Raw genomic sequence first — 20,438 nt, forward strand, 5'->3', positions numbered from 1 at the left:
AACATTACCCAATTGTAGTTCTATGTGCTAAAAATGAAATTGCAGCATTAAAACAATTCCAGTCAGTCATGACCATGGACCCTCTGTCTAAAAAAATTATAACTATATTGGCAACTAACACAGTAATATCCATGCTTGCAATTACTTACGTGTTTATCTGTATCACTCAGTGTCAGAAGATCAACATGAACTTGAGTGGCACGCATTCTAAACAATGGACCAACAAGAGTTGCATTGTTTTTGACACGACACACTATATCTTGATCCTTAATCTCTGCAACCTGCAATCAGATCAGTTAGCAGATATTTAACACTGGAACTCTATCTATATCAAGATAAGATGTGCAAATGTTCCTCTGCTAGGATATTCACAAAAACAGTGTCAGAAGAGCATAGTTATTTAAGGTTGCGTGTATAAGATTTCAAGAGAAGCTATGCATGGCAGATTCTACCTGCCCTAACATAATTCACCCAAAAGATACAAAATTTATCTGACAAATTGAATTATCTTAGACAATGTGATTGTTATATGAGAAGGCATGCATTGGGCTTAAGATTGTAAAATATCTTATAACCTTTTCCAACTCAGTCTGACCATATCCCTTTACAAGATTAGTCCATGACACCACATCTCTTTCAGGCATTCTATCGAATAATTGTTGTGCTGCAGAATTGTGCACAAAAGTGCACAAATTCTTACGAATTCTAAGAATGATGTTAAAATTGAAACAAGGCAGGGTGCAACCATTTGGTTTCCATCTCTGTTACAAGTATTCCATGTCAGAGCAGCTATCCATTGAATATATGATAGGTCTTGCCTCTGTATAGAGGCCCTTTTGGGCCATGATCCATTTTCCTTTGAAAATATTACATTTTCCTGCATCTTTCTTTGGATCGATCTGAATTGTCTCTAAAACCTTGCATTCATTCCTTTTAATATCTTGAATTTAAGACATTTTCTCTATGCTACTTCTTGTGTTTACACTGTCGTTGTCAAAGAAATAGTGACTGGTATGGGACCATTTTTATTGTACAGGCAAGAACAACATGAAATTGGGTTTAGGAGCTTCAAGGCCATCAAATATTGAACTGAATGATCGTCAGGGATCATATGTACCCACAACTCTTTCAATCAAGGAAGACTGTTAAATTGAGAGAGAAGACATTAGAACAAAAGGGAAGGAAGACAACCAGTGCCATATCAACAACGATTTCTTTATGTGAAAATAACTTTGACTTACAAATCATAAGGCCTAAATTATCCATATCTGCTAAAACAATTTGCAGAGTAATATGGCAGCTTCATTAACTTGGGAAATAAACATGCCACTGAAAAATTTGAAGGAATGGTGGAAAATTAGCAAGAAAGGAGCAGGGCAATCTTATATAATTTCATTGGCTTCACATTTGAACATTATGTTGTTCTGAACCATGATACCCTAAATTCATATATTAATTCAATGGATTTCATTAGGGATATTCTCTGAAACAATGCCCTATCCTTGAAGCAAAGTAATAGAAGAGTACTGCCATTTCTGTGGAAACTGTATATGTTCTGAATCTTATTTCTTGATAAGTTAATGTCGGATATATGATCTGTTCGCTATTTATTTCTGTGAATGCTGTCACAGTTTGCTTCTGATATTTTTTCCAGTTGATAGACAACTTTCAAGACTTTTGCTGACTGCAAAACACAATTTCATGAACAACACACAACCAAACAAAGCAAAGCAAACTGTGTGAATGGCAAATAATGCCAAAGGGAAAAGAATAATCTCTGAAATCAGTGAGAATCTATGCCCATGCAACCTACAAGATTTGTACGTGCTTAATATTGGCATAAATTCTACACCAATTGGGCTTCACATAGACCATTTTTCTCAACGCATATTTAGGTAACTCTTACATTTCCGAAATCTTCATTGATGACTCTTCCCTGGCCAGTATTCATTAATATCTAACTTGAAAACCTAGAAAAAACAGTGAATTTTGACCCATCAACTGCAACAAAAAACTAAACCATTCGACATTACCCAATTGTAGTTCTATGTGCTAAAAATGAAATTGCAGCATTAAAACAATTCCAGTCAGTCATGACCATGGACCCTGTGTCTAAAAATATTATAACTATATTGGCAACTAACACAGTAATATCCATGCTTGCAATTACTTACGTGCTTATCTGTATCACTCAGTGTCGGAAGATCAATATGAACTTGAGTGGCATGCATTCTAAACAATGGACCAACAAGAGTTGCACTGTTTTTGACATGACACACTATATCTTGATCCTTAATCTCTGCAACCTGCAATCAGATCAGTTAGCAGATATTTAACACTGGAACACTATCTATATCAAGATAAGATGTGCAAATGTTCCTCTGTTTTCAAAGCCTTAATTTATATTGGAGGAGGGAATGACCAATGTCTTTTTATTTGCATTTTTGTTATACACTAAAAGAACTACTAGTACCCTTTTATCCACAATTTCTCTATACAAGGAGCATAGATTTAAATTTCCCAAAAAAAAATAACCTGTTACAATTTTACAAAATGTTAAAAGACACAACAGCATGAATACAGGATATGCCAGCTTCCTTTTAAAAGCTTTGCACATGAAATGGAGCTCGAAACCAGATCTGCATAATCTTATATAATGTGACCATGATCTTGCAACTGATGCATGAACTCCCTCTCCTAGGTAACAAATCTGGCTAAAGCAAACTTCCCAGCACTTTTATAGGCATCTATAACTGCCTTGAACGTGAATTCGTTTGGCTGAAAACCCTTCTGTTTCATTTTGTAAAACATTCTCCTAACACCGTCTACCAACCCTAGCTTCCCATAGCTAATTGTCATACTTGCATAAGTAATTGTATCTGGTTCAAGACCTTTGGCTTGCATGATCATGAACATGTTGTAAGCTTCATTAATCCTCCCAGCACTACCAAGTGCATATATAACAGCATTGTAAGAAGACACATCAAAATCCAACCCAGAAGCTCTCAGTTCATCACAAGCTTCCAAAGCTTCAGCATGCATCCCCACTGCAGAAAAGATTGTCAGCTATTCTATTTCATTTCATCGGTTTACTATTCATCACCAATTTTCCTTCTGTTACTTCACAGATTAGCTCACACGCCTGCGGTAATGCCTCTACTTATGCCAATGGAAGTACTTTTTCGAGCGATTTGAATAGGTTAATGGGTGATCTAATGAAGAACGCACCTCAAACAAGGTTCAACACTTCTTTCTATGGCAAAAGTCCTAACAGAATATATGGCCTCCTCCAGTGTCCAGGTAACATATCTAGCCAAGACTGTTCAATCTGTTCACAAGAAGCAAACGATAGTGTTATACAACTTTGTGGAAAAGACGTCGGCGCTCGAGTATGGTTAGAAAGCTGCTTCCTGCGATACGAGAACTTTAGCCTTTTTTCAAAGCTAGACACCAATGGGACTTATCTGGTTATGGTAATTGAAATTAGTACAAGTAATCTATACAATTTCAAGACCACTACTTCAAATCTGCTTTTCAACGTGTCTGATGAGGCCTGCAATTCTGCAAATAAGGGATTCACTCAAGGCTCAGCTACATGTTCTGCCAATGGTACCGTTTACAGTTTAGTTCAATGTTGGAGAGATTTATCCAGAAAGGACTGCAGATCTTGCTTTCAACTACCAACGAATAACCTCCACCGATGTCGTTCTCTGAATGGAGGAGCCCAGGCACTATCGGGAAGCTGCAGGGTTCGATATGAAATATACCCTTCTTTTAACACTAGTACTGCTGGGAATAGTGCTAGTCCACTTTCATTCTCTAACTCCTCCCGGCCAAACCCTTCTGCCCATATGACTCAGGTGACTCAGGCGAATGGAGCTTCACACACCACGTCAAGTAATCCCTCATGGCCACATCTAATTTTATGATTTCCTTGCTTTTGGGGATTATAGAAATTGATTGTAACTTCAATGTCTGTAAATAACAGTACAATGCATTACATGATTTGCTCTACAGAAAATTCTCTGGGGATTGTGGCAGGCGTCTTAGTAGCGTTAATGGTCTGTTTGTTTGCCCTGAGGAACAGACTGAAATCTTTCTTTTCACGGAACCCAGTAACATGTCAGCAGAATGAAGGTAGAATCAGCGGAATTTATCTCAGATTTTAAGAATAATTGACCTTATTCTTGTTTATCTTATTCTGAACTTATCTTGATGGCAGATTTTAAGAATAATTTTCAAAATATTCTAAATCTACCATCTAGAAATAAAATTGAATCTATAACCAGGCATCTCTTTAACACAACCCATTCATATTTATGTTATCTAATGAAATTAGATTCTTATTTGCCTCTTCTTTTTCTATGTAGAAAAACATGTTATCGACACTAATCGAACATGAGCAAATTATTTTCACCTTAGAAGCACTCACAGAAGCAACGGATAATTTTCATGAAAACATGAAGCTTGGAGAGGGAGGCTTTGGCCCTGTATACAAGGTATTTACCTACCCACTATTGTTTGCAAGTTTAACGCTATCACTTTACATCATCTTCCAGATAGAGGAACAGGAACAGGGATTTTTCCATGGTTTGTTGATGGACTGATTCTTCCAGGGAATAACGAGAGACGGAAAAGAAATAGCAGTGAAGAAGTTGTCTGTAAGGTCTGGACAGGGCAAACGAGAGTTTATGAATGAAGTGAAGCTTGTTACCCATGTTCAACACCGAAATCTGGTAAAGCTGCTCGGATGTTGTGCCGAGGGTCCCGAAAGGTTGCTTGTTTATGAGTATTTGCGAAACAAGAGTCTTGACACCTTCCTGTTTGGTATGTCATTTTGAATTTTGTTTCCTGTATGAGGGAAAGATGATCAATTTTTCATAAATTAATGAGATTGATTATGTAAAAGGTTTTGAAAATTACTATTCTTTGAATACAAATACAGATCCAGAGAAGAAGAGACATCTTGATTGGCAAAAACGCTATAACATCATAATGGGAATAGCTCGTGGTCTTCTTTATCTTCATGAGGATTCACAGTTGCGAATAATTCATAGAGACATTAAAGCAAACAACATTTTGCTTGATGAAAGGCTGAATCCTAAAATAGCAGACTTTGGGCTAGCAAGACTCTTTCCTGAAGACGAGACTCACATCCAAACAAGAGTTGCAGGGACATAGTGAGAATATTTCACTCTACCCTTCTCTTCTCTATGCAATTTATTTGAAATTAATCAATTTGTTAAACAGCTTAACATTTATGCAATCATGTGCCACAATCACCCCCAACTTATTTGAAGAGTTTCTGATTGGAGTATGTAGCGGTTACATGGCGCCAGAGTATGCAATGCAGGGGCAACTATCCTTGAAAGCTGATGTGTATAGCTTTGGAGTGTTAATCCTTGAGATTGTGACGGGAATTAAAAACAGTGATATAAATTTTTCCCCAGAAATGCAAAGCCTATCAGAATGGGTAAGACTTCAATTCATGATTTTTTTTTGGTATGAATAACAGTGGATTGCGATAAATCAGAATAATGATGATTTACCTTGGATGGGATGCAGGCATGGAGATTACAGAAGCAAGGGTGTCTTCTGAATATGATTGATTCCACAGTAATGGAAACATGGCAGCAGGAGGAAGTCGTAAGATGCATTGAGGTTGCTCTTCTATGCACGCAAGCTGATTCAGGCCTCCGTCCAACCATGTCTAATGTTATATTAATGATCTCAAGCTCTCCTGTAACATTACTAAATCCAACACAGCCAGCATTTCTTAAAAATAGTGAGAGTAACGTCATTACTGAATTAGAAGCTAGATAGGTCCCTTAAGGGTTGATTGTAAATAAAAATATGTAAGGTACACGGGCGGGTTAGGAGATTGAAATTATTTTGTTAGAGGTTGGTTAATTAATAATTCATGGCGTCCACGGACAAGGGGAATCCTCCTCTCTTCAGAAGAATGCCCAGTGTTTTGTATGTATTCTCATTGGGTGAAGCCTTTAGTTTTAACATTTGATGAAAAACTTCAGCAGCCTCTCTCAATCTTCCATCTGCAATGAACAGGCTAATGACACTATTAAAAGAAAGAACATTAGTAAGAAATCCCGATTCTAACATTTCCTTTGCAATTTCAGTGGCTTCATTAAGCCTTCCATTCTTTTTGTATAAGGACAACATCATGGAAAAAGAAAATTCATTTGCCTACTGCTTTTCCTTCAAGACTTTGAATACTTCTTGTGCTTCAGTCACCATATCAGTGCGAGCATAAAGGTCAAGCATACAGCCTGATAAAAAGGCATCTGGCTCAACACCCAATTTCTGTATGCGTTTGTACGTTTCATGTGTGAAGCAGACAGTACAAATAGTGATATAACAGCACAAGGCTGCGCTGGCTACGCGGCCCTCAGGCAGGAAGAAAGACACGAAACCAAGAAGAAAGACACGTTTCGTCACTGCGAAGACACGTTTCGGTTCAGTCACTGCGAAGAGTCTCATCGCCAGGAGGCCTGGCCTTTCATGGCCCATTGCCAGATCCTCCCTCTCTGTCTTCCAGCTGGTGGAAAAAATAATATTTTTCTATGAAAAAAACAGATTAAATCAACGGCAGAAAACACCCCAATCGTCTAACACACAGAATCAATGGCTCAGGATCGCACACGTCACATTTTAGGGATGTCTTTCTCAGAGGGAACGCCTTACGGCGTAATTATAATAGCCCACTTCAACCATTCATCTGCCCTTACTTGACATTACTCTCTTTTTTTTAACATTCTGAAAAAGTTAAGGGTTAAGTTCTCCCTGCTTTAATGCGATAATGATTTAGGTTTTGGACAACATATTATTGGATAGAAATGATGGACGAACAATATCCATTTTTGTTACAATATAATCATATATACGGTTATATTTAAATATTTTTAAATTTAATATTTTATATATTAATTTATAAATTATTTATTGTGTTATAAGTTGAATGTGTATATTGTTTATTAAAAAGATATAAAATGGTAACGACTTAAAGAGAGCTAGAAATGTTAAATGGATTTATTTGTGTGGGTTAGAGTAATGATCACTGTACTTTCTATTCAAATTTAGTTAAATTCAATTCAATGTGTATATTTTTTTTCATCATTATAAAGAATAAGTGAAATAATACATTTGGTTCTGTAGATGTGAAATACAAAAGGTTTTGATACATGTGTACTCTAATAGCTGGTTAAAAATTCATGTAAAAATAATAAGGTTAAGGGGATGGGACACATATTTCAAGTTGAATATTGGGAAGACATCTTAGTGTGGGTGTTTATTTCAGTTATTATGGCTAAAGGAAATTGAGAGGCAATGGAAAAGACATTAAAAGGAAAAAGACATTTTTTCCACATTTATTTATAAAAATAAACAAAAATAAAAGAAAAGGGAGGTGAAAGGTCACAAGTTGCATGTGACGAGGAAATTGAAGGAAAATAATGGAAATTTAAAAAATAGAGGCCTCATTGATCAAAATGATTTTTAGGATCAGTTGGGAGGCTTGGTCAGTGTAAGCTTCGTGGATCTTTACTATTATGGCATGGCTTTACTGTTATGGCTTAGTGGATCTTTATTGTTATTGCATGTGGATCTTTACTATTATGGCATGGGTTTTGCCAAGTGTGACAGTGTTTTCAATCTAGGTTTTCCATTTGTAAATAGCCATGGTGTGATGGGATTCTCATGTTTTGGTTGAACTAGATTGTTGGATGGATTCAAAGCTGAGTGAGGGGGATCTCTGAATGATAGAACACATGGCCTAGTGGTCCCTGAATTGGACTATGGATCATGGTAAAACCACTCCCCTAGTAACCCCTAATCCAGATGGTGGGTTGCGGTAAAGCCATGATTATGTGCCTTGGTGGGCCTAGGAATCCTCGCGGGTGAATGGAGGGATATACAGCAAATCCAATAGGTGTTTGCCCTTGATTAGGCATAAGAATCATTGTTGGTGAATTACAGGATATACGGTAAAGCCTAGAGGGTGGTGTCTCAGTTTAGGTCTTAGTGATCCCTAGATCAGACTGTGGATTGCAATAAAGCCCGAGAGACTATGAGACGGGAAAATTCCTCATGTTGTAGGTGGATAAATCCTATGGCATCCATGCTTGTTTGGCCTAGTGATCTGGTGGAGATCATGGTAAATCTTGTTATTACATGTTCATTGTATTGACCCAGTGATCCGGGATGGATTACAGTAAAGTCTGGGTTCTATTGATGAGGGTGAGGTGGTTTAGCCTCAAGATGCCTTGGTTCGCTCTTTTGGTCCGAGTCCCACATTCATGCTTGGAATATGGCACGTGGGTGAATGGCTAAAGAGATATTTGGCTCAACCATTCTATGGTCGAGTGGAACATTGTAATCCCATCCCAAGTTTGGATTTTGCATCATTAGTATGAGGTCATTTATCCTTGTAATTCTATAAGTATTATATTGGTTTATATGTGGATCATATGACTATGATTTCCTTGGTATTTTTGTTTTTATTATACTGGTTATGTATATGTTTTATGATAGTGGCTATGTATGGCTCTCGTCATGTTTTTACTTGTAAATGAATGAACAATGTATCTATGACCTAATAGACGATAATGGAACAAATGATATAAGGGAACAATTCTTCATAAGGATTCTCATATAAGTATGAGAACCCTATCCTTAAATATGTTGTTCACACCTATAGATTACATACTTGTGATATGTTTAACGAAATGTTTGTCATGACTAATAGGGGTGCAGTTGATGGCTTGTTCAAGTATTTTCATTTGCATCATCATTTCCTTGTAATCCTTCTATTCTAAAGGTGTCATTGAAATTTGGGGAGTGACCTGGGCTATGAACCTAAGAAAGTGGCTCAAATCCGAAGGACGTTGGCACAACACTGAGCAAAATACTCCCTGGATGATAGCAAGCTGTATCATGAGAGCATTGAGAGCCTCTTGGACACTGTCAGAGCCATATCATGGTAGCATCCAAAGGGCAAGTGGTCAAAAACCTTAGTGCAACCTAGGGGCTAGCTACTTGAGTGGTTAGAAGGGTTCCTAGGAGTCTTGTAGCTGATGTGGAAGGTTTGTATGTTGTGTTTCCATTGATTCCACTTCATTAAGGTCACATAGGATGTTGAATCCAATCATAGTAGCCTTTCATCACATGTTTACCCCAATTGGGCGATTACTTAGGTAGATGTGGTAGGGGAGCATTACAGAGTGGTATCAAAGCATGTTTCACCCCTCAGACTGGATGGGTTGTGTGTTGGTCATGCATTCATGTTGGTTGCGGGTGTGTTAATCATCATTGCGGTTTATGCAGTTGTTGCATTTACATAGTGTTGATCATGGTTGTAGTGATGTCGCCATGTGAAGGTTGATGGTGTTGTTGTGGGATGTGTCGTCATGAGTGTATAGTTGTATATGAATTTGGTATACATGCATTATCATGGTTATGGTTATGCATTTATGGTACGTCAAACCTACATTGTGAGTTCATTATATGCAATTAGATCATCATGATGTTATTGGTATGTTATGATGCTAATGAGTTGGTTTAGATAAAGAATGAGGTGCAGATAATCAAAGTGAAGTTGCAACATTGGACCTCGAGGAGAGGGCATGTCATCATACAGGTTTGTATGTTGGGCATGCAGGTATGTAAGTTAAGGATTGTTATATGCATTATGGTTATGTGTATGCTTTTTATTTTATTGTTGTTATGGTTACGTACATGACAGATGCTAGTTGATTAGTGTAGTCATATGCACGTGTCAGATATTCATGAATGATAGTAACATGTGGTTGTATGCATTGTTATTGTTGTTTTATGTTAGATAACTTGATGATTATGTTATATGTTATTGATGAATAGATTGTAGGTTAACTTCTCATTGTTATATATTAGTTAACTTAATGATTAGGGTTATTTAATTTAAGGTCTTGATGTTATATATATTGTGTTAACCTCGATTGGCCTATGTAGATAGATATGGTTATGATATTTAGGTATGAGCTGAAATATTTGTGATGTTGTGTTCTACTAATTTAGATTTACTTTTCATATGTGATTGTTATGCATGATCGAAAATTGTTTATGAGTTTATGATGTGAACATGTTAGCTAGTTACTGTTATGGATATCATGACCTTATTTATGGTTGAGTTGATATGTTGTGAAGTTATATCATGCTAATATAGCTTGATTGTGCAGACAACATAGCCTCGCTTGATATACATTAAGGTATGGTTTTTCTTATGTCGTATATTTGGTGCTTAACTGTTTGATTATGTCGTCTAGTTGATTAATTTAACATGGTATGTTTGCATGTTGGTTGGATAATTAATGAATTGCAAAATATGAGTATTTGTTAAAATGATCTTGTTTTAAGATGATTGTAATAACACATATTTGTTGATACAACTGATATGTACTTGAGTGTAATAGGTGACATTTGTAGCATTATGTTTGATGACTATGAGTTGACTATGGATTATGACATGGTTGTTAGAATTGGCAAAGGTTTTCAAATTGATACATATGATTGTCTTTATATTTGGAACATGTGTTTGACATGTGCGAGCAGTCGCAGGAAAAAAAACTTGGTATTAGCTTGAAAAGGTAATAGTTGATTTTTTTTTATAACTAATCATTGGATGATGTGATAATGCATAGTAAGACTCATTTGCAACAAAGTAAAAAAGATAAAAGAAGGGAATTGGGCAAGAACTCATTTAGCTATGCTTGGAAACCCTAATTCCAAAGGAATGAGTGCATTGCATATAGGAAGTCTTCTTAACCTTGACTTTGTCTAACATTATCTAGATATATCCTATATTCATGAACATATATTTGATAGGCATGATGATTTGGATCAATATATGGCTGAACTCATCATGGAATTGGAGTTCCTTGAGAGGTGTACATGTTCAGTTACAAGGGAACATGCTTGGTACAACAAGATAAGGTAACCAATGTATTGTTATTTGTATGTATGCATTAACAATTATGTGTTGATGGAAGTATGATGCGAGGGATTACATGGCAAGGAAACTTCCATGAAATATTAAAGAAGGCTCGGGTTCAACTTTCGTTGGGAACCCTGGGAATTGAGTCATGGAGTCTATAGTTAGTCTTTTGCTTTTGGTATTTTGTGAATTTTTGTGTTTGGTTGTGACTTGTTTATCTTTGGTGCATGTCTATGCCACTTTATTTGTGGTATCCTATTGTTGTTTGTTTTCCATGATTTTCTTCTTGTTTGCTTCTTGGTTTTTCCTTTATTATTTTGAAAGTCTTGGGAATTTTTTGTGTAAGGAGGAATTTAATGGAGATCAGGGAGAAATGTGTGGTACACGATAGGTAAGGTAAGACCTAGGTGAAGCTCAGTGCATGTATAAGAGAAGTTGAAGGCAAGAGTATGACATCTAATTGGACTGGTTGGGTCCATTAGCATAAATGGATGATGGCAGGATATTCATGGGAAAGGTAACCAAGAAAGGTAAGGTTAACGGAATTGAGGCATCATATGCCTTGGCTATGCTGGGAACTGTTATGCATTTGTTGCATGCATAAAGCTAGTTCTCTTAACCTTGACCTTATGATATTTGGTTTATGCTGATGTATATATATGTATACATGTATGTATGTATGTATGTCATGTTTGGTAGGATCATCATGGATCATGATTATTAATGCTAATATTTATGTGTATATATATGTATGTATCTATTTTGTTGTTTGACATGGTCGTTAGGAATCATTCTTGTGTAGGAATGATTACTTACGACCATGTCAAACAACAAAATAGATACATACATATATATACATATAAATATTAGCATCAATAATCATGATCCATGATGATCCTACCAAACAACAGATACATACATACATACATGTATACATATATATACATCAGCATAAACCAGATATCATAAGGTCAAGGTTAAGAGAACTACCTTTATGCATGCAACAAATGCACAACAGTTCCCAGCATAGCCAAGGTATATGACGCCTCAATTCCATTAACCTTACCTTTCTTGGTTACCTTTCCCATGAATATCCTGCCATCGTCCATTTACTTACGCGAGTGGATGACATGAAGAGGTTCTTGGTTTATGAGGAATCAAGTAGAAGAGTAGTCATGACAAATATATGAGATGAGTATCATGTCGTTATGAGTTGGTATTATGTGATTATATTATGTTTATGTTATGAGCACGCTAATAAACTGAGGGATGCATCAGTGAAACAGAAGCATTGTGGTCTACAAAATGCTGGGCCAAGCATGGATAAGACACTGGAAGCAAGGTTGGTTGGTAGAGACAATGTGGTTTTGGAACTACTCGGTTGGGTGGTTGAAACTAGCTGTAAGAAATAAGATCAATTGAACATGAAACAATATGTTGGTAAAGTATTCAGGAGTAGGGCCATTGTGGGACACTGGCACCCAATAGTGTCCATTGATTTCCATGAGCATGCTATGATGAGTATGATGGTTTTAAGGTAGGTATATGCCTTGTATTTTGACCTTCCGATCTGAGGAAGCCTTGCCAAGGGATGGATAGCCTAGAATAGGGGATGTGAGGGAAGTTGGAAGGTGAGCGACTGCATGGAAGGGGGTGACCAGATTACCCGAGGGACTCTGTAGCAGAGAAGGGAAGGTCAACGTATATTTTTTTTGGTCATTAGCATTTCCATATGGAATCAAATGCACATTGGGAGTGTGCCCTAGAATAATGAGCTGATAATTATTCACTTAGAGGACAAGTGACACAAGATTGTAGCACTAGAAATTGGATGCAACTTTGACTTTGACAATCGATTTTAGAATTCCTGGGAAGGAGGTGAATCCTAGTACTCCTGATTTTTTTGTAGCTTGGGAGGTACTCCAAGCCCTCATGTTCAGGTTTTAGAAGGAAAAGTGACACAAGTAGGCTTGTGGGCTTGAAATCCAAGCATGGGGTTTTTCACCCATCGGTATTTTGGCCAAAACCACGAATATTTTGTGCATTAGAAACTTTGAGGTGACAGAGCTTGGCGTGCCGATTACAACACTTTTAAAATCACCCAAATCGGAGCTCTAGAACTTGAGATAACACTTTTTGAAGTTGAAAACTAATTATGGATAGTCAAGTCATATAGGCTTGGTCCAAGAGACATGTCTCTTCAACAAATTTGTGGATCCCTTATTTTTGGTATAAATATAAGGTGTGAGACATTCATTTCACTCATCCATTGTGCATCAAATCATAGAGATATATCCATGTGGCAGTCGAGCTCTAGGAGAGGACAAAACACGATTAATTGATGTATGTTTGGAAGTTGAGTTGCTATAGAAGGACATCCACAAGGTCTGTGTAATATGTTCGGTATATTTCAAGTGTTTGGGTATTACTTGCAAGTCCTAAATAGGAGCATAAGGATGCACATTCTTCAGACAAAATTTGAGGTATTTTTGGTGTGGTTAAGAGGGAGTTTCATCCCTGCTCATAAGGCCACAACCCTAGAGACCAGATGAAGTAAGACATAGACCTAAACAAAGGTCAAGTGAGGGTGGTTTGGGATTGGCTATTAGCCCTGAACAACAACATTGAGGATGAGTACTTGAAGGAACCTAGCCCTGATAGAAAAGGGACTAAGAAGGTGGGTTGTAGGGCTAATGTGGGTCACAGTCATGCCCTAACTAGAACACAAAAATTACAACAGTAAAAATCTCATTCCAAGATGAATGCAGATGTACATTTTGATATGTTGAGTTGATTTTGATGCTTTTTTGGATCAGGAGTATTTGTATCCTGTGGAATCCAAGTAGGAAGGGGTAACATGTTAGTTAGTAGTCCTTACTAATGGGAAGATTCCATAGTGAAACTCAGTGATAGACCAGTTTGGATGGTGAATGTTGGAGGACAATAGCAGCCAAGTGATTTGGATGACATGGATTTTCATATGCCCTAATCAGTGGGTAGATGTTGTAGCAGTAAATTAGAGCATAGATTTTTACAATAACTCCTCTATTGTATAGAAAAGGGTAGATGTGGGGAAGTTTGTTGGAAGTTGTGTGTAAGGGTTTCCTAGGTGTGAAGATGCACTAACTAGGCACATATGCTACAACATGGATGTGGTCACAAGTCGATTGTTGGAGGGAAACACGAGAGTGGACCAATTATGGACGTGGATTGGGCACTTATGGTCTGCTAGAGGATAGCGTGATAATGTCCAAGTTAGAGCTCGATGAGAAACACCATGATTGAAGAAGGTAGTTGCGAGCAAGATACTTGTTAATGTCAAGGATCTAATCAACCAAGAGATATCTGTGGAGCCTGGGACTTGTGTGTGGAGAAGGACATCTACAACAAAAGATGGGTAGTCCCCCTAGCCCATGTTTATTATGCAAGATGGACATCTTGTAGTGATAGGTGGTAGCCCTCTATGCCTTATGTTGGTATTCATCAGAGCAGTGCAGGAAGACCATAGTGGGCGTAATTCCTTGAGTAGTTGAGGATTAGAAGTGGGCAGATTGAGAGTTGTTCACAAGTGGAGTTGTGAACAAATTGATAGGATTATCAATGTATAATTTGTACCCTTGATGGACTAAGGAACAACTAGAGAGTAGATTGAGACCCGAGCTTCAATGGCTAGATGGAATCAGAGCATCGATAGTGGCAAGTGTTGCAGATCTAGAGCTGAAGGATTAGGCAGGTATAGGGTACAACCAAGAGGAGCTGATAGAGCATGTGAAAACTAGATGGTCAGAGTATCTTGTTGAGTGTAGATTGGTTGTCATTTTACTAACAACAAGCCCTAGTTTGTATCTTGTACTAGTGGATCTATGAGTGCCATTATCCCTGGTATGTGAGCCCTAGATTATTGAATTATATGTTGTTTACTATAACAAAGTTGGGTTGAAAAATGTAAAAAGTTGTTTATATTATGTGCATGCATGATTTATTTTTGTTTATATTTCGTTGTGCAAATTAGTATCATTGAGATTCTTGGTTTGGTAGTGTTAGAGATTTTAAGATTCTATCATAGTCTCAAGATCATGGAAATTCGAAAAGGTATCAAAGAATATCTAAGCTACTTTGAGGGGGAGTGAATCAGAGTATGCACAACGAAGCAACTCAGATGGAGTTGTAGGTGTCTAGATCATGGAGCAGAGGTTCCAGTTGAGGACATGGAGATGTGGTCTTGACAGGTTACATGGAGAGATGGGCTGGGAGTTCTGGTGGATTGGTGGTGAACCGAGAGAAAAATAGTTTGTTGTAGGGAAGATTGTTGATCATGGACTTTTGTTTATTTCTCATGGATGGTTGGGATAGCTTGAGGGTTTATTTAGCATGGAAAAGATTAGGTTGATTGAGACGGCTTCATGTGATGGACTGGATATTGGCAGACTAGAATCTTCATCGGATCGTGATGTTTCATATGTGAGATTGGTGGGATTTACATGAGTTGTATTTGATCCAGGAGTATGAATGCTTGTAGGATTGAGCTAGTTGATACCTTGTAGGCTTAGGGGCAGTCTAGCCTCAAATGGAGAAGCCCTATGGAGGTTTGGGATCTTTAGGTTTGCATGTGATAAGGCAGAGGCACTACCGAGATTTCCAGATTCATTCTACAGGGTATGCCACAGTGGCGGATGCTAGATGGGCTAGTGTTACCAGATGATGATGGTTACTTCCTAGTCTTGGAATTACCTCCCTCGCTAAGAGGGAGTGTTTATTTTTTTGTAGCTTTGGAGGTACTCCAAGTCCTCTTGTTGAGATTTTTGAGGGAAAAGTGCGAGAAGTAGACTTGTGGGATGGAAACCCAAGCATGGGTTTTTTCACCCATCAACATTTGGGAAAAAACCATGAATAATTTGAGCATGAGAAAATTTGAGGTGATAGAGCTTGGCATGGCAATTCCAATGCTTCTAAAATCAACCAAATCGGAGCTCTAGAACTTGAGATATGAATTTTTGAAGTTGACAATTAATTATGGACAATCAAGTCATGTAGTCTTGGTCCAAGAGACATGTCTCTTCAACAAATTCATGGAGTCCTTATTTTTGGTATAAATATAAGGTGTGAGACATTCATTTCACTCATTCATTATGCATCAAATCATAGAGATATATCCCTGTGGTAGCTGAGCTCTAGGAGAGAAAAAAACAAGGGTAATTAAAGTTTGTTTTGAGGCTGAACTTTGCTAGAAGGACATCTGTAGGGTCTATGTAATATGTTGGGAAGGTTCGAAGTGTTTATGTCTTGTTTTTAGGTCCTATAAAGGAGAAGAGAGATGAAACATTCTTTGGATATAATTTGAGGTTTTTTTGGTGTGGTTAAGAGGGACTTTTGTCCCTATTCATAAGGTCGCAGCCCTAGAGACCAAATGAAGTAAGCCACATGCGTAAAAATAGGTCAAGTGAGGATGTTTTGGGGTGGTTATTAGCCATGAATAACAACATGGAAGAGGAGGAATTGAAGGACCATAGCCACAATAGAAAATGGATCGTGAAGGTGGGTTGTAGGGTTGATGTGGGTCACAGTCATGCCCTAACCAGAACACATAAATTATAGTAGTAAAAACCTCAATCCAAGATTAATGTAGAGGTATGTTTTGAGATGTTGAGTTGATTTTGATGCTAGTTTGGATCAAGAGTTTCTGTAGACTATGGAAGCCAAGTAGGAAGGATTAACATGTTAGTTAGCAACGCTTACTAGTGGGCAGATTCCATAGTGAAACTCAGTGATAGACCAATTCAGATGATAAATGCTAGAGTACTGTAGCAGCCAAGTGATTGGGGTGACATGGGTTGTCAGATGCTGTAATCAGTGGGAAGATGTTGCAACAGTACATTATATCCTAGATTTTTCAAATATCTCCTCTATTCTAGAGACAAGGGTAGATGTGGAGAAGTTTGTTGGAAGTTGTGTGTAAGGGTCTCCTAGGTGTTACGATGCCCTAACTAGGTGTAGATTCTACAATGTGGAATTGGTCACTTGTGGACTATTAGAGGGAAACATGATAGTAGACCAAGTGCTAATGTGGATTGGGCACTTATGGCCTACTGGAGGACAACATTATAGTGTCCAATTTGGAGCCTGGTGAGCGACACCTTGATGGACAAAGGTGGTTGTGAGAGATGCATTTGTTGAAAGCAAGGGTTTGATCAGCTAGGAGAAATTTGTGGAGCCTAAGACTTGTGTGTGGAGAAGGACATCTACAACAGAAGATGCATAGTTCTCCTAGCCCATGTTCATTGTGGTAAATGGAAATCTTGCAGTGATAGGTGGAAGACCTCAACGCCCTATGTTGGTCTTCATTAGAGTAATGTAGGATGACCATAGTGGGTGGAACTCCCTGAGTAGCTGAGGAGCAGTAGTGGGTAGATTGAGAGTTGGTCACAAGTGGAGCTATGATCAAATTGATAGGAGTTACAACGTGTTGTGCCCTTGATGGACTAAGGCACAACTAGAGAGAATATTGATAGGTGAGGTTCAGTGGCTAGATGGAATTGGTGCATTGATAGAGGCAAGTGTTGCATATCAAGAGTCGAAGGATCAGGCAGGTATAGGATAAGACTGAGAGGAGATCAGAGAGCATGCAACAGCTAGATGGTCAGAGTATCCTGTTGAGGGCATATTGGTTGTTGATGTACTGACACCAAACCCAAGTTTGTATCTTGTACTAGTGGATTTATGAGGGCCATTATCCTTAGTATGGGAGCCCTAGATTGATGTATTATATGTTTTTTAATATAACGAAGTTGAGTTGAAAAATGTTAAAAGTTGTCTATATTTTGTGCATGTGTTATTTACTGTCATTTATGTTCTGTTGCAAAAATTAGTATCATTGAGATTCTTAGTTTGGTAGTGTCAAAGATTTTAGGATTCTAACCTAGACACAAGATCATGGAAACTAAATAGGTACTACCTTTGAGGGTGGGGGTCTGAGCCTTTGGATTCTCTTTTTTATTGATACGGGCATCGTATCGTTTTATTTGTTGGTCGAGAAATTGTATATATGTGTATATTATTGTAAATACTATATCAAGCTAGTTTATGAAGTTCCATAGACAGTATGGTTATTTTCTAGTTGAAGCAAATGTATATAAGTATAAATGGATTGTCGTAATGAGTTGTGTTATAAAGCTCAAGTATGTGGTATGTTGTCATGTTGTCATGATGTCTTTCTTTTGAGTATGTCATTCATTGTAAATACTGCAACAAGCTATGTTATAAAGCTCCATGGCTAGTATGTTTTGTTTCTAGTAGTCATGTTGGTTATAGGTGTCATTGAACACCGAGGATGGTGTTCCCCTAAGGGGGAGGGTTCTGTAATAGCCCTGGTTAAAAAATCATGTAAACATAATAAGGTCATGGTGATGGGACACATATTCCAAGTTGAAAGTTGGGCAAGGCATCCTAGTGTGGGTGTTCATTTCGGTTATTATGGCTAATTGGCAATGGCAATGGAAAAGGCATTTTGGGCACATTTATTTATGAAAATAAAGGAAAATAGGAGAAAAAGGAGGTAAAACATCATAGGTTTCATGTGAGGAGGAAATTGATCGAAAATAATGGAAAATAATGGAAATTGAAGAAAATAGAGGCCTCAATGATAAAAAGGCTTATGAGGATCAATTGGCAAGCTTGGTGAGTGTAAGCTTGGCCAGTTCAGTTTTGGAGCTCTCTCATTATTCTCTCTCTCTCTCTCTTGGAAACATAGAGTTTTCTTGGAGAATTTTGGCACTGGACCAAGAAAGGAAAATAAGGCAAGAGGAAGGAAGGAGCAAGGAAGAGCAAGATCAATCAGCTACATCAATATTCTTTATAGGTATCGATTTGCATGTGTTATTTCCTTGCTATATTTGGCATGCATGGTATTGCATGTGGTTCTTTGTTGTTATGGCATGGGTTTTTCCAGGTCTGATATTGTTTTTATCTTAGCCTCGCCATTTCTAGATAACAATGGTGTGATGGGGTTCTCATGTTTTGGTTGAGCTAGATTTTCGGATGGATTCGAAGCTAAGTGAGGTGGATCTCTAAATGATAGAACACTAGTGGTACCTAAACCAAACTGTGGATCATGGTAAAGCCACTATCCTAGTAACACCTGAGATCAAAACGTGGGTTATGGTAAGTCTAGGATTATGTGCCTCGGTGGGCCTAGGAATCCTTACAAGTGAATGGCAGGATATATGATAAAGACAACAGGTGTTTTCCCTTGATTAGGCCTAGGAATCCTTTCTGGTGAATGACAGAATATACGGTAAATCCCAGAGGGTGGTGTCTCAGTTTAGGGCCTAGTGATCCCTAGATCAGACTGTGGATTGTAATAAAGCTTGAGAGTCTAGGAGACAAGAAAATTCCTAATAGTGTAGGTGGAGAAATCTGATGGAATACATGCTTGTTTCACCTATCGATATGGTAGAGATAATGGTAAAGCCCGTTATTACATTTTCATTGTATTGGCTTAGTGATCTAGGATGGATTTTGGTAAATCTTGATTTTTATTAATGAGGGTGAGGTGGTACAACCTCGGGATGCACTAGTTAGTTCTTTTGGTTTGAGTCCCACATTCATGCTTGGAATATGGAATAGGGGTGAATGGCTAAAGAGAGATTTGGCTCAACCATTCTATAGTTGGATGGAACATGGTAGTTTTGGAGCGATAAAAAGGTGCCTTTCGAACTCCTAATTACCTTCACATTAATTATCAACCCAGGGAAGACTTTTTATTTCAAGAGTGTACTCAGTCTGAGGCGGCTATTTACTCAAGAGTAATGTTTAGTAGTATAGCGTTCAGAGAACACAAGAGTAGACGGGTGCTAAACTATGACTAAATTACTTCAAAAGGATAAAATCACACAAGACAGCTTATCAGTCAAGGGTGCGGAAGTGATAACCCATCCCTCTAGAAACTGATGGAAAGGAAATTAGAGCATGGACCATAGGTCTGGGAGCTAAGCAGCGACTTGCTGAGGCTCACTACAGCCTTAGACCTTCTCTCACACCAAAGTAGCAAATGCAAGTAAATGGAACGGCAAAAAGTAAAAAAGAACAGCAAATAGGAAATGGAATAGCAAGTCTAAAATGGAACGACCGTAAATGGAACAGCAAATTGGAATTAAAGGAACCGAACAGCAAAACTAAGTAATTGGAAAGACACAACAAACTATAAATGTAATTGAATCAGCAACCTTAATCCAGCAGCATGAACATTAATCGCAGTTATTGAAGCAATTACAATCGCAGTTATATTTGAGTAGTAACTTAATTGAACAACCACGGCAATTATAAATGAGCAACAATTAAATGGACCACGGTTCTTAATTAGACAGCGCAGTATTAGATCAAAATTATCAGCAATACATTTCAAGTTATAATTAATAATTCTATCACTCACGCAATCCAATTATGATTTCAATATAAC

General features: G+C 37.8%; 1 protein-coding gene across 1 annotated transcript in view; it reads left to right on the top strand.

Annotated features, from left to right (window-relative positions):
- The first annotated feature begins 2,664 nt into the window (after positions 1-2,664).
- LOC149216999 (cysteine-rich receptor-like protein kinase 15) overlaps positions 2,665-20,438 on the top strand; it is a 58,880-nt gene continuing 41,106 nt past the window's right edge. The window contains exons 1-9 of the mRNA XM_089390105.1: positions 2,665-2,701; positions 3,067-3,897; positions 4,018-4,162; positions 4,382-4,499; positions 4,617-4,827; positions 4,946-5,180; positions 5,323-5,473; positions 5,566-5,796; positions 14,714-14,786. Coding sequence (XP_089246231.1) covers positions 2,665-2,701; positions 3,067-3,897; positions 4,018-4,162; positions 4,382-4,499; positions 4,617-4,827; positions 4,946-5,180; positions 5,323-5,473; positions 5,566-5,796; positions 14,714-14,786 — 2,032 coding nt within the window. The remainder of the gene's footprint in view (positions 2,702-3,066; positions 3,898-4,017; positions 4,163-4,381; positions 4,500-4,616; positions 4,828-4,945; positions 5,181-5,322; positions 5,474-5,565; positions 5,797-14,713; positions 14,787-20,438) is intronic.

The sequence above is a fragment of the Pinus tabuliformis genome, chromosome 1_1 (assembly GCF_031772625.1).
Source record: "Pinus tabuliformis cultivar Carrire ecotype Pingquan chromosome 1_1, CPIR1, whole genome shotgun sequence".
NCBI lineage: Eukaryota > Viridiplantae > Streptophyta > Pinopsida > Pinales > Pinaceae > Pinus > Pinus tabuliformis.